We start from the raw sequence: 13,683 nt of genomic DNA, 5'->3' as shown, positions 1-13,683 counted from the left end.
GTAGTGTCCCTGGTCCTTCTGGGTTCAGCAAGGACATTTCGGTAGCAAAATCAATTTCATCTAAGTGATGATCACCTCCAAGAGGAACTTCCTCCATTTTCTCCGCAGGGTTTGCCTGGAAGGTCCTGGGGATTGATGTTATTGGGTTTTGACCCGAATATGGATCCTCTGAGAACGGATTAAATATATGCTGCCGAAGATCTGTCAGAAAGATATAATCTCCCCTTTCCTCTCCCTTGCTGAACCCTAGGACCCATCGAGACAGCCTGAAACAAGCTGTTTCGTCCTTGAAACTTGCTGCCAAGAGCACACTGCAAACTTCGCACATATCTGGCGACCAGGCAAATTTGTCCTGATTTTTACAAGGACTATGCTCGTGGCAGGTGGAATGGGCTGTACCCACTGGCAAAAAGCGAACCGAGCAATTTGCTATGGAACACTTGAGCTGAGGGTCCTGCATAGTAGTGGCCCTGTAGTGAAAGAACCAAGTTGTTATTAGAAACTAATTTAGAATAAATAGTTTTTTGAAAGAACAGACACTTTGTAAAAAACTTTGTGCCATTAATATATTAAATCTTACAGGTTAATTAGGTTACCATGCGTAAATGTAATACGCTGCAAAATATGCTAGTTAACAAACTGTTGTAGATTTTAGGTTGACTGCAGCCCTATTTAACAAACTGTTGTAGATTTTAGGTTGACTGCCAGCATATAGGGCTGCATTACTTAAGCTGCTAGTCGTTTTGCAATGGCTTATGTGAAATTTTAATTCCTGTCATGCCGTAAGGACTATTCTATAAACTAATCTGTTTAACAGCTAAACCAAACTACTGTTTTAAATGGCTTAGTTTAATAGTTCTAGTATAATCTACTTTAATCCAAGCATAGATCTCTTAGAAGAATCTCGCTTAACCTATTCTAGGTCATTTCTTATTGTAGGTTTAATTAAGAACCTAAGGATATATATATAAGCGTTACCATAAAATTAATTTTATTGGTTTAGTCATCATGGGAGCACTGGCACACCATGGGGGATAACTCCTTTGAGGACTCAACAGCGACTACCAAAAATAGGTTTTTCCTACGTCAAAACCTGTTTTTCGAGGTTTGGGGAGTCTGGGTGTACAGTGTACCTGGAGTATCCACCAGTCTTAATGGATTGGTTGTGGTGTTTTTTACAAGTGTTTTCAGAGTGGGTGACAGCATTGTCTGGTTTTTAATTTTGTTGCTGCAGCCAGGGCAAGGGCACCTTTTGTATGCTGTACTAGCCATCAGGCATATCCTCTGCTGCAAAGCTCCCACTGAAGTAGAGGTGACCCACAGCTCAATAGCCACGCCATCTCGGATTAAGATGAGCACCAACCAGAGGCAGTGTTCACCTGCAGTAGCTCTCTTGCCTGGTAAGGAAACAACAAGCATTGCATTCAATTCTGGCAAATTTTTGTATTTCAACGTAATTACCATGCTTTAATGTTTTGGAGCAGAATGTGTCCATGTATCCCACCTCCATTCAATGTGGGAATCGGCTGTGTAATTACTTCATAAGTTGCTTATATGAAAATGGCATTCATAATAAAATTTTCATATATACTTACCTAGTAGTTACAGAATCAGAGCCTGCCCGCCTTCCCCTCTTTTGGACATAAGGGCACAAACAAATTGAACTCACCTGCCAGGTTGTTTCCTGTGTTCCCCGATAGTGGGCGGGGTCTGTCACAGACACAAAAACAGAAGAAGCGCTGCCACAAATTTTGAAAAAGCTGCCACGCAAGTTAGAATCGTTAGCTATGTAATTTCTTGTTTGGTATAGTAGAGTTCCCACAGAGGGGGTCCTGTGACTGTTTTTCCGGGACCAAGGTTTGAAGGTTGGTTTTAGTCAATTTAAGGGTGCTGATTAAAATAAACTGGGGTGCATCTTGTGAAAACGTGGGCTAACTTGGCCAGACACGAAAATTCAAAATGGCCGCCATGTGGCTACTGTTACAGGCAGTCCTCGGTTATTGGCGGGGGTTCCGTTCTGGAGGTGTGATGATAACCAAAAATCGTAGATTTCTGGCAATTTTTGGGGCTTATCAGCGCCGAAAAGCACCGATTTTCGGTTATCGATGCCTCTGTTATGTATGTATCGACACCAATACCCAATTATTGGCGCCGATAAGCGGAAATCGGCGATTTTTGGCGCCGAAAATTGCCAATTTTTATTGCTAGACAAGCCCCGTAAAACCGGATTGCATCTAACTGAGCCCCGCCATTAACCGGGGACTGCCTTTATAGAAAAATATTCTGTATCTTTGCTTCTACATGGCCGATTTTTATGACTTTTGGGTCTAAACATCATTTTAACGTCAAAGAATTCATTTAGCAGCATAATATCTTGTTAAGTGTAAGAATTAGTATAAAAAATGCTTTCTTAATCATTTTTGCAGCAAAAATCTGAGATGGCCACCAGCTGACTGTAAAGAAGACCAGGAGGACACCTTTAATGGTTAGGGTGCATATGTTTTAAGTGAACTGAGTTGTCCGTATGTTTTAACACATTTTTTATTTATTTAAGATCCTTCAATGAGTCATAATGATGTGGTCCATGGGAAAAGGTAAAAAAAGGAGAGGTGAGAAAAGTGAAGAAAGCCACAGGTGCATCCTTTGTGGTGAGCATTGTGATGAAAACAGATGCAATACTACCCCTGAATCATGGAACAATCTGAAGACTTTAGCACAGCAATGACATCATCTAGATAGGTTTGGAACAGTTTACTACACAGTTAATTGGGATGCTGGACCACAAAATGTGTTCTTTCATAAAAATTGCAAGATCACATTTTCTAGTAAACATCATATGCAGCTAGCAATAAATAGACAAGGTAAAAGCTGGGCAGCTGAGGAGGTACTCCAAGAAGAGAGTAGCTCTTCTGCCAGCTGTTTTGTGGACCAGTCCCAGAGACTATCTCAAGCAGCAAGTGGACTGATCCATGACAAAAACTTGTGCGTATGGTGCATGAAGCCGGAAGATAAAAAACATCCCACCAGGGACCAATGGCATACTAAGCAAATGATGGATGCCTGGTATGCATTCAAGGCACATACAGTGTGCCTCCAGGACAGCAGGATGCATGTTTGCATCTTAACACTTATGGATTCCATACCAGATCCCTTTGCAGCAGAAATCCGCTATCACCGCTCGTGCTGGAAGAAGTGTGTGTCACCATCAAAATGCAGTGAAGATTATCAGCTCCATATACAAGATATTCATCTCTCTGAAGTACGAGAGATGTTCTTCAAACATGTACGCTTGGTTGTGCTCGAAGAGCATGAGTTACGAACTCTACGGAGCCTGTTGTCTGATTATAAGGCCTTACTGAGAAACTTTGGGCTCGACCCCAGTGGCAAAAAGTCGAGCAATGTCAAGGAAATGCTTCAGAAAGAATTTGGTGAAAAGATTGGCTTTCATGACCGCCATCGAAAATATGAAAGTATACTAGTATATGATACATCAGCTGGTGGCAGCTAGACTGAAGCAGCCATTTATTCATTGGATGTCAGTGATGATCAGCTGCTCAACAATGTTGCCAAGATGCATGCAAGCTGCTCTTGCTAGTATTCCTGTAATGGCATGGCCACCAAGTGTCGAGGAACTGGAGACACCGCAAGCCCCAAATAACATGCTTTTGAATTTTCTGACATGGTTGAAAACTCCACAGGAGCAAAATTCTGAAGAAAGCAATAGAGACCCTGTGGTTCATGCATTTTCCTCGCTGCTCTGGTCATACATCACAGGAAAAGGCTCTGCATTTCAAACACGGTTGTCAGTCACACTGCATGGATTGACTCGAAGCCAAGAGATTCTGGACATCCTCCGAAAGTTCACCCTCGGAATCGGCTGTAAATCTGTTCTTCAACTCTGATTCTTGGACAAAACATGACCTTGAAAAAAATGTATGTCCAGTAGAGCTTGCAGAGAATATTCCTGGGATTGGCATTCTTGACAATGACGACTTTTGTGAAGACACACTGACAGGTGCTGATACGTCACACTGCACCAGTGTTATGTTTGTGCAACCTGAGGCCTGGAAGTGACTCTACGAGATGCAGAAAGAGACATTCGACCACTTCCCACAAGTTCAGAAGACCTGAAACATTTGTGCCTGGAGCAACATGTTGTTCAGCCCTATAAAACAGTGAAACGTGTACAACCAGCTCCTCGTCCAGGGACTGATATTAGGTGTCAGAACATGGATGGACAGTGACAGAGGGGTGTCATCCATGCTTTGGTGCGTCTTGCAGATGACCAAGCAAATGTGCCTGCTGATGAACAAAACAACTGGTGCATTTGGTGGGTTTCAGGTTACTGTGCAGCAAGATGTGAAAAAGAGCAAACCATACTATTTCTTGACATTCCCTAAGCCTCCACACAAATCTGTAGTCCACGAAGTGATGTGCAGGATGGTTGTTGCAGCTGAGAAGAAAAGAATGCCCTTCCTTGCACTAGTTGGTGATGAGCCAGTTTATGCACTTATGATGCAACTGAGGAATGAAAATTCTAAAGCCTTCAAAGACTGTGCCATTTCTTGGGCCTTTTCACACGCAGTGCTCATTCATGTCTGCCATTTATAAACGGTTTGATGGTTCTGGCTTGTCTGACATACTGGTTGCTGCTGAAGTCATTCAGTCCCAGGCAAAGTGACAAAGACAGATGCTATGGGGAACAGCAATGGCATCGGTAATTTGGCTGGCAGAATCTGGTAAAGAGAAGTTTACTCTCGCACAGGTGATGGAATTTCGTGACAGATGAATGTTTACCCATATTTAAGTGACAGATGAGTGTTTACCCATATTTAACATTAACAGTACCATGAAGAAAGTGCAAAAGTCCAAATTAGTTGAGAAACTAAACATGCGGCCAGTTGATCCTTTTCCAGATCAGTACATTGCCCTAGTCGATATGGGTTTCCTGTGGAGATTGGCAACCCCAACTGCAGAAGATCGTGAGAAAGGTGATGGGTCTTCCCTCACGTGGGGTGATTATGCAGAAAAGCTTATTTCTGTTGTTTGCAGAAGGCATCCAAATGCAAGCCAGATTGTGTTTGTAAATGATGCCTATGGTGTGGAAAATTCCATCAAAGAGAGTGAGCATGAGCCACATAAATCCACAACAGCATATAAAAATGGGCTAGAAATGTGTACATGAAAACATCAGATAGGTTTCCTGCCACAAAAGACTTTCATTGGCTGCATTGGATGGACACTGAAAGGTGGTAGATATGTGCCGGTGAGGTATACCCAGGATGCACTCCCAAGAAGTTTGCATGACTTGGTTGAAAACATACATTGTTGCATGATAATGATGAGGCTGAAACTAATGAAGTTTGTGACTCCAGAGCAAGTGACTCAGATAGTGACTGAAGAGTTACATGTATGTGTTTCAATGGAGATAAATCAGATGATCGTTATTTCATTTAATTTGCAACTGTAAAACCAGCGCCACAGTCGAAGTATAAGAGATGTTAATATTAGTTTATGATGAATGTCTTAGATTTACATTATTCTTTTATCATATTAGTGTCCTAGATAAAGGACAGAGTCACTGCCAGTAAAACTATAAGAAAATTGATTTGGATTAGGCACTCAGAAAGTTATATTTTATATCTTGTGACTAAACCCTTCAATATAACATTTTAAAATGGTAATATATGACACTCTTGACCTTAAAAACATATGTTTAGACCCAAAAATCATAAAAATTGGCCTTGTAGAAGCAAAGATACGCAGTATTTTATATACTGGTAGCCACATGGTGGCCATTTTGAATTTTCGCGTCTGGCCGAGTTAGCCCACATTTTCACGAGATGTACCCCAGTTCATTTTAATCACCACCCTCAAATTGACTAAAACCTACCTTCAAACCTTGGTCCCGGAAAAATGGTCACAGGACCCCCTCTGTGGGAACTCTACTAGTATGTGTGAATCTTAATATTATTATGAAAATGTCATTTTAATATTTTACATGTCACTATGGGAAAAATGGTCACATTAACCACATTAGAATGTTAACCCACAAAATGGTAAGGGCTTTCCTTTTGTGATTCTAACCCACAATATGGTTAAGACTTTCCTTTTGTGCAGATAATGATAAATCTCTTATTCTACAGGATTTAAGTCACTATATGCGTATGACTCCTGATAAACGAGTAGCTACGTTGTTACGCTTCAATCAAGACCTTTCTTCAAGCAAGCTGGTTAGTATTTGAGAATATATTCTGGGGAGTCACTTTTCCTTACTAAAAACGTAATAATTTTTGGCATAAAGTCTGCCAGCTTCTTGGCAAACATTTCTTCTGGGAAACACATGACCACAGGGAATGCATAAAAAAAATTTTACCTTGGAATTAAACTGCAGTGACTTTAGTTCTCAAGATGTTTTCATAAGGAAACTTTGACTTACCACATACCTTGACCTCTTGGTTCTCCTTGTGCTGTTGCAGGAAGTAGTTATTTCTGTTAGGTCAGCAGCTTTGAAACACTGTTCTGTTTCCCCCCCCCTTTTTTTTCTCTTTTTCTGTGTTTTCATTGTTAACCAGTTGTAATAGGGTTTTCCTTTGTTTTAAAGCTGCTAAATTTTCACAAGTAAGAATCTGACAATTTAACAATTTTTGCTGTGTGATGGTTCTCCATTTTATGGTCAGGTTATAGCTCATTCAGTGAGATAACACTAAAAAATTTCATACTGTATATGAACCTCCTCTTGCTCTTTACCAAGACTTAGTAACCGTAGGAAATCTAATTGAGATTCAAGCAAGTAGCTTGCGAACCAAAGAGCTCTTGAATCAAAGAGAATTTTATAATCTTCCAATAATATTCCTAATCATAGCTAACTGATTATTTAATCATCAGCACAAGGCAACCTAACCCTTCCTTGAACACTTGAATTTCTTATCCCTTTATTATGCATTTGTAATTATCAAAAATTTATGCTTATACCCCTGAACATCATAAGCACCAAGAATAGAACATAAAAGTTGTCAAAGTCCTACTAAACAATCTATATGGGTAGATCCAAACCTTTTTGTGTATGGTATTTGCTTCAGTATCCTTTGATGAAACCAGGCATCTTTCTTGATCAAATATGGTCAGTAGTTGAGATTATTGAAAGCATATATGGCAACATGCTTTTATTAAAAAGCATAAATGGCAGCATGTTTTTATTAATCATGCCACAAAACGTGTATCAGCATATCTTCTGGGTTCCTTTTGCTACCAAAAACACTGTTCTTTTTCATGATTACTGTTTTGGCCACAGTTTAATTCTCTTGTGCAAAGGTTTGGAATTCTCCTGCATCTAGATTTTCATGGCTTATCACCTATACAAAACATGTTTCTTGCCTCTTTTATGTCTGAACTCCACTCTTCCACCATTTTTTCATGCTTTCTTCAGATGTGCTTATATAAGTAACCATTACTTTAAAAAAAAAAGTTTTTGTTTCATTACCTGATTACAGTAAACCCCCTGTACTAGCGGTCTCACGATTCACAGACTCAGATTCGCCAATGTTGAGGTAGATAACCTTATGGCTTGTCTGAAAGAATCTGATCTTTTTAATGAGATATAATTTGGTATATTTATTAAAGAGATGTCATATTTATTTTATATATTAAGTATATATTTTAAGTATAGAATTTGTTTATTTTTTATGGTTTTTATAGTATTTTTCACTGAGAAATATTCACTACCGTATTTGATGGCTTATAAGACGCATGTCTGCATAGGACGCACCCCAATTTCAGCAGGACATTTAGGAAAAAAAAAAAAAAAAATAAGGTTTCCTAGCCCATGCTCATATGATTTTGGTAAGTAAAAACTGTAGTATTAGGTTATCATATGCATATTGTTTCTTACCAACAGAATCAACAAAAACATTAGTAAAGAAGTTATTTACCATATTTATATTGATCAAAATATGTATTATACAATCAGCCATTTACTACGATCGAATGTTCCGTCTGCTGCTGAACCTAGCCTATGCTCATATGATTTTGGTAAGTAAAAACTGTAGTATTAGGTTATCATATGCATATTGTTTCCTACCAACAGAATCAACAAAAACATTAGTAAATAAGTTATTTACCATATTTATATTGATCAAAATATGTATTATACAATCAGCCATTTACTACGATCGAATGTTCCGTCTGCTGCTGAAAGCTACCTCATAGGTTTACCGATAGATTGCAACACATTCATTTGTAAACATTGTTTCTTACCGGCAGAATCAACAAATCATTAATAAAGATGTTACCTGTGGTAATATATGTTATATATATATCCATTATATATTATAAAAGTATGCTCCCAGCCCGAGAAGAACCCTAAAAGAGTTCAGAGGTCTGGTTAAACAAATCATTTATAACTAACTAACTATAAAAGTATGCAATCAAGCTCTGGAATTTACTACATTTCATCACTGCAGCTGAAAGCTGCCTCTTGGCTTGATATGAATACCGTTAGGTAGCAGCACCATCGTTTGTAAGCGTGCAGACGACGTTGGTGATGTACAGTAAAATGATTATGGAAAATATTTGTGGAAGAAGAAAACACAATCCATACACAGAAATTTACTATTGCCAAAGTTAGGAAAATAAAATAATAAAACGTAAGACATCATAGTAAGTGAGCATAACAAAAATAGAAAACTAGGCCATCAAATTTTATTCCTCTTCAAAACCAGAAAATTCAACGTCGTCGTCAGACTTGTCACTTAAACCCAGGAACTCCTCAGCATCATCATCATCATCATCATCATCATGAAATAATATGTCATCCTCTGTTCCATCAAGAGCATTGCTGATACCACACTTTTTAAAAGATTTCACAACAATTTCTGGTTTGATGTTATCCCAAGCTTGCTTTACCCATTCACAGACTTCTGCAATGCTACGTCTTTACATCCTTCCTGTTGGTGTGAGGTCATGGTTTGGCATTGTCATCCACTTGTTCCAAAGCTCCTCCATGTTTTACTTGAATGGCCTATTAAGAGATACATCTAAAGGTTGCAGTTGACTTGTAAGCCCACCGGGAATAACTGCTATCTCAGTCTTTAATTCTGCCACTTTCCTTTTAATGACTTCAGTTCTATGGGCTTGGAACTGATCCCAAACCAAGAGGGAAGGGTTTCTTAATAATCCACCAGGACGTCTTGCCCATACATCTCGTAACCATAACTTCATCCCATCCTCGTCCATTCAACCTTTAGGATGAACATGCACACCTTTTGGTATTTTTTCTTTGGGGTAGAGTTATTCTTTTAAAAATAAGAAAAGGGGGCAGTTTTGTTCCATTGGCGCAACATGAAAGAACAGCCGTATAATGTGTGCTTTCATGACCTGTAGTTTTCACTGCAACAGTCTTTGCTCCCTTCTTGCTCACAGTTTTATTTGATGGAACATCAAACGTTAGTGGAACTTCATCCATATTTCCAATCTGGCCTAGTTCAAAAGGAGTTTTTTTCTGGCAGCTATAACAAAATTATGAAAATTTACTATTTTATCATCATAGTCAGCTGGCATTTTCTGTGCAATTGTCGTTTTTGTTCGCATTGACAAACCTTCCCTTTTCATTAACCAATAACACCACCCTTCTGTGCCTTTAAAATTCTTAATCCCGTGTTCGTGTGCAAATTTCCTGGTTTCGTTCCTGATCATTTTCGTAGACACACACCTGCCTGAGTTCCTGTGATCTACTACTCACTTTTTTATTTCCTCATCAATTGCAGGCCAATGTGGGGCTGAAAAACGAAGGCTACGGTTTCCTTTCTTCGCTCCCCATAGTTTATTTTCTTGCAGCCTCCAAGAATGTACCATTTTTTCAGTAGGAGGAGGACCAAAATATCTTGCTGCTGCTCTGTTGCCGTGTTCTTTAGCATATTCTATAACTTGAAGTTTGTAGCGAATAGTGTAACTTTGCCTCTTGCTTCCCATATCCATATTTGCAGGGGTAAAATCCAATAAATAAAAAGCCATGTTATTATTCTTAAAAGAGAATGCTAGCACGAGTTACAAAGTATCAACTCAACGAAGCCTAGTTATTATGCCTAAAGAGAATGGAAGCAGGAATTGTCAACCACCAATTGATCAAAGTCATGTTGTTATGCGTAAAGAGAATGTTAGCAGGAATTGCCAACTACCAACTGAACGAAGCCTTGTTATCCGTAAAGCTCTCGAGATAATCACCAATAGGTGGCAGCACACGTACTGTAAGTCTGTAAATGTGGAATGTGGCGATGCGCTCTAGACGACAATAATGATATTAACACATTTTAATGAAAATATCGATAATAACAACGTAGATATTGATTATAATACTAGCAGTAGTAATTGCAGTGATGGTAAGTGTGATGATAAATATAATTATAATAAACTTTGGTTTTTAATAGGTTATTAGGATAACACCTAATGTTAGGCTAGGCTACAACATCTACGTGACGTTTCATGTATAATTTCGGCCAAAATTCTTAAATTTTGAGCCTACATTATGTACATAGGACGCAGGGGGATTTTTTGGCCATTTTTTTTTTATTAAAAAAGTGCGTCTTATACGCCATCAAATACAGTAATTACTGTAATTTCATATTTTCATGACTAAAATTACTGTTTGTGGTAAAACTATTAAAATACTCAGGTACCCAGGTAGTGCTCGTTACAATAATTCATCTTACAATAATTCGATTTTGCAATGGGGCAAGCAGTTAATGCCAGTACAACAGTATTTATAAAATATTTTAAAATTTCGCGCGGGTGCAGGCACCAACGTAAAATCAGGCAGCAAGGGAGACCAAATTACAATAGACCAACTCATTTTCCTCCATCTCTTTATCCCATCTTCTAGTTAAAAAAGTAAAAGTGAATGATAAAAGTATTGTTAGTAACGTTTTACTCTTGCGCAAATGCGTACAGCCCTAAACAACCGAACGAGAAACTTGTGTATTTTTTTTATTATTATTATTATAAGCGAATCTGATAACGGCTGTTTTGCTTGTATTTCAACCATCATACAGTAGTAAACAATTACAAATGACATTAAGTAGAATAGGACTGATATGTTTTTACATTATACCCTTGTTTGCTATGGGTAAAAGATCAGCAAGGAAATATACTGCTAAATTTAAGCTGCATGTTATAGCTGAAGCTGAGAAGAAAATGTTCAAGCTGCTAATGACTATAAATTATCGTGCATTGGCAACAGGGATGAAACTCGGCCGTAAACAAAATGGGAGAGAGAGTATTTTAATCAAAAGTACTGGGCATGAAAGAGCACATATTACTGCTGTTTTCACACCTATAAAAGATTATGTAAAGCTTGTATTATGATGAAATCAAGTGAAAATAGTGAACGGAATCTTGGATTTTTTTTTTTTTTTTTTTTTTTTTATATATATATACACAAAAACATGCCCCTATAAGGTTGTCCAAAAATACGCTGACAGGAACAATGAGACTGATTTATTAACAAAAATATATATACAACTTTCTTAACCCTTAAAACGCCGAGCCTCTATTTACAAAAACGTCTCCCGTATGCTGGCGGCGTTCGGGAGCTAAGCATGAAGTGGAAAAAAGTTTTTTCAAAAATCACAGCACGCTTAGTTTTTAAGATTAAGAGTTCATTTTGGCTCCTTTTTTGTCATTACCTGAAGTTTAGTATGCAACCATCAGAAATGAAAGAAAAATATCATTATCATATATAAATATTGGAATATATGACAGCAAAAAAAAAAAACATACAGTAATTGTATACAAATCGCGCTGTAAGCAAAACTGTTAAAGCTAATGACTTAATTTTTTTTAGTTGTATTGTACACTAAATTGCGATGATTTTGGTATATAACAAATTTTAAAACGATCAAAGCAACACAGAGAAAATATTATCACAAAATGGTGCATGAATTCATGTAGCGGACGAAAAAATGTTTTTAAAAATTCACCATTAATCGAAATATTGTGCTAGAGACTTCCCGTTTGTTGAAAAATGAAGCTAATTGATTGAATATTACTAGACTGTAAGTTCTTTAGCTTACAATTGCAGTTTTTGACTATTTCGGTCAAGTTAAAGTTGACTGAAAGTCGAATTTTTTCTATTTATCGTGATTTATGTGAAAATATTTCAAAACTGATAAAAGCTACAACCATGAGTTACTTTTTGTTGTACATGAAATTGCGCACATTTTCATATATAAAACTTTATGTAAAGACTAATATAAAACAGTGCAAATATTACGACAACATGACGAAAGAATTTCTGAGATGTTCGGCTAAGTTTTTGCAATGAGGCAAGCAGTTAATGCCAGTACAACAGTATTTATAAAATATTTTAAAATTTCGCGCGGGTGCAGACACCAACGTAAAATCAGGCAGCAAGAGAGACCAAATTACAATAGACCAACTCCTTTTCCTCCATCTCTTTATCCCATCCTCTAGTTAAAAAAGTAAAAGTGAATGATAAAAGTATTGTTAGTAACGTTTTACTCTTGCGCAAATGCGTACAGCCCTAAACAACCGAACGAGAAACTTGTGTGTATTTTTTTTATTATTATTATTATAAGCGAATCTGATAACGGCTGTTTTGCTTGTATTTCAACCATCATACAGTAGTAAACAATTACAAATGACATTAAGTAGAATAGGACTGATATGTTTTTACATTATACCCTTGTTTGCTATGGGTAAAAGATCAGCAAGGAAATATACTGCTAAATTTAAGCTGCATGTTATAGCTGAAGCTGAGAAGAAAATGTTCAAGCTGCTAATGACTATAAATTATCGTGCATTGGCAACAGGGATGAAACTCAGCCGTAAACAAAGTGGGAGAGAGATTATTTTAATCAAAAGTACTGGGCATGAAAGAGCACATATTACTGCTGTTTTCACACCTATAAAAGATTATGTAAAGCTTGTATTATGATGAAATCAAGTGAGAATAGGGAACGGAATCCTGTTTTTTTTTTTTTTTTTTTTTTTTTTTTTTAATACACAAAAACATGCCCCTATAAGGTTGTCCAAAAATACGCTGACAGGAACAATGAGACTGATTTATTAACAAAAATATATATACAACTTTCTTAACCCTTAAACGCCGAGCCTCTATTTACAAAAACGTCTCCTGTATGCCGGCGGCGTTCGGGAGCTAGCGCTGAAGCGGAAAAAAAGTTATTTTCAAAAAATCACAACACGCTTAGTTTTTAAGATTAAGAGTTCATTTTTGGCTCCTTTTTTTGTCATTACCTGAAGTTTAGTATGCAACCATCAGAAATGAAAGAAAAATATCATTATCATATATAAATATTGGAATATATGACAGCAAAAAAAAAAAAACATACAGTAATTGTATACAAATCGCGCTGTAAGCAAAACTGTTAAAGCTAATGACTTAATTTTTTTAGTTGTATTGTACACTAAATTGCGATGATTTTGGTATATAACAAATTTTAAAACGATCAAAGCAACACAGAGAAAATATTATCACAAAATGGTGCATGAATTCGTAACACGCGGACGTAAAAAAATGTTTTTTTTTTAAATTTACCATTAATTGAAATATTCTGCTAGAGACTTCCCGTTTGTTGAAAAATGAAGCTAATTGATTGAATATTACTAGACTGTAAGTTTTTTAGCTTACAATTGCAGTTTTTTACCATT

The 13,683-nt window shown here is 37.2% G+C and overlaps 1 protein-coding gene across 4 annotated transcripts in view; it reads left to right on the top strand.

Moving 5' to 3' along the window:
* The window catches only part of LOC136843249 (piwi-like protein Siwi), a 164,584-nt gene that overhangs the window by 81,402 nt on the left and 69,499 nt on the right, over nt 1-13,683 (top strand). For all 4 annotated transcript variants that reach the window (XM_067111364.1, XM_067111362.1, XM_067111363.1 and 1 more), the window contains exon 12: nt 6,147-6,233. In XM_067111364.1, the coding sequence (XP_066967465.1) occupies nt 6,147-6,233 (87 nt within the window). The remainder of the gene's footprint in view (nt 1-6,146; nt 6,234-13,683) is intronic.

The sequence above is a fragment of the Macrobrachium rosenbergii genome, chromosome 11 (assembly GCF_040412425.1).
Source record: "Macrobrachium rosenbergii isolate ZJJX-2024 chromosome 11, ASM4041242v1, whole genome shotgun sequence".
NCBI classification, from domain to species: Eukaryota; Metazoa; Arthropoda; class Malacostraca; order Decapoda; family Palaemonidae; genus Macrobrachium; species Macrobrachium rosenbergii.
This window is presented reverse-complemented; position numbering and strand designations above follow the sequence as displayed.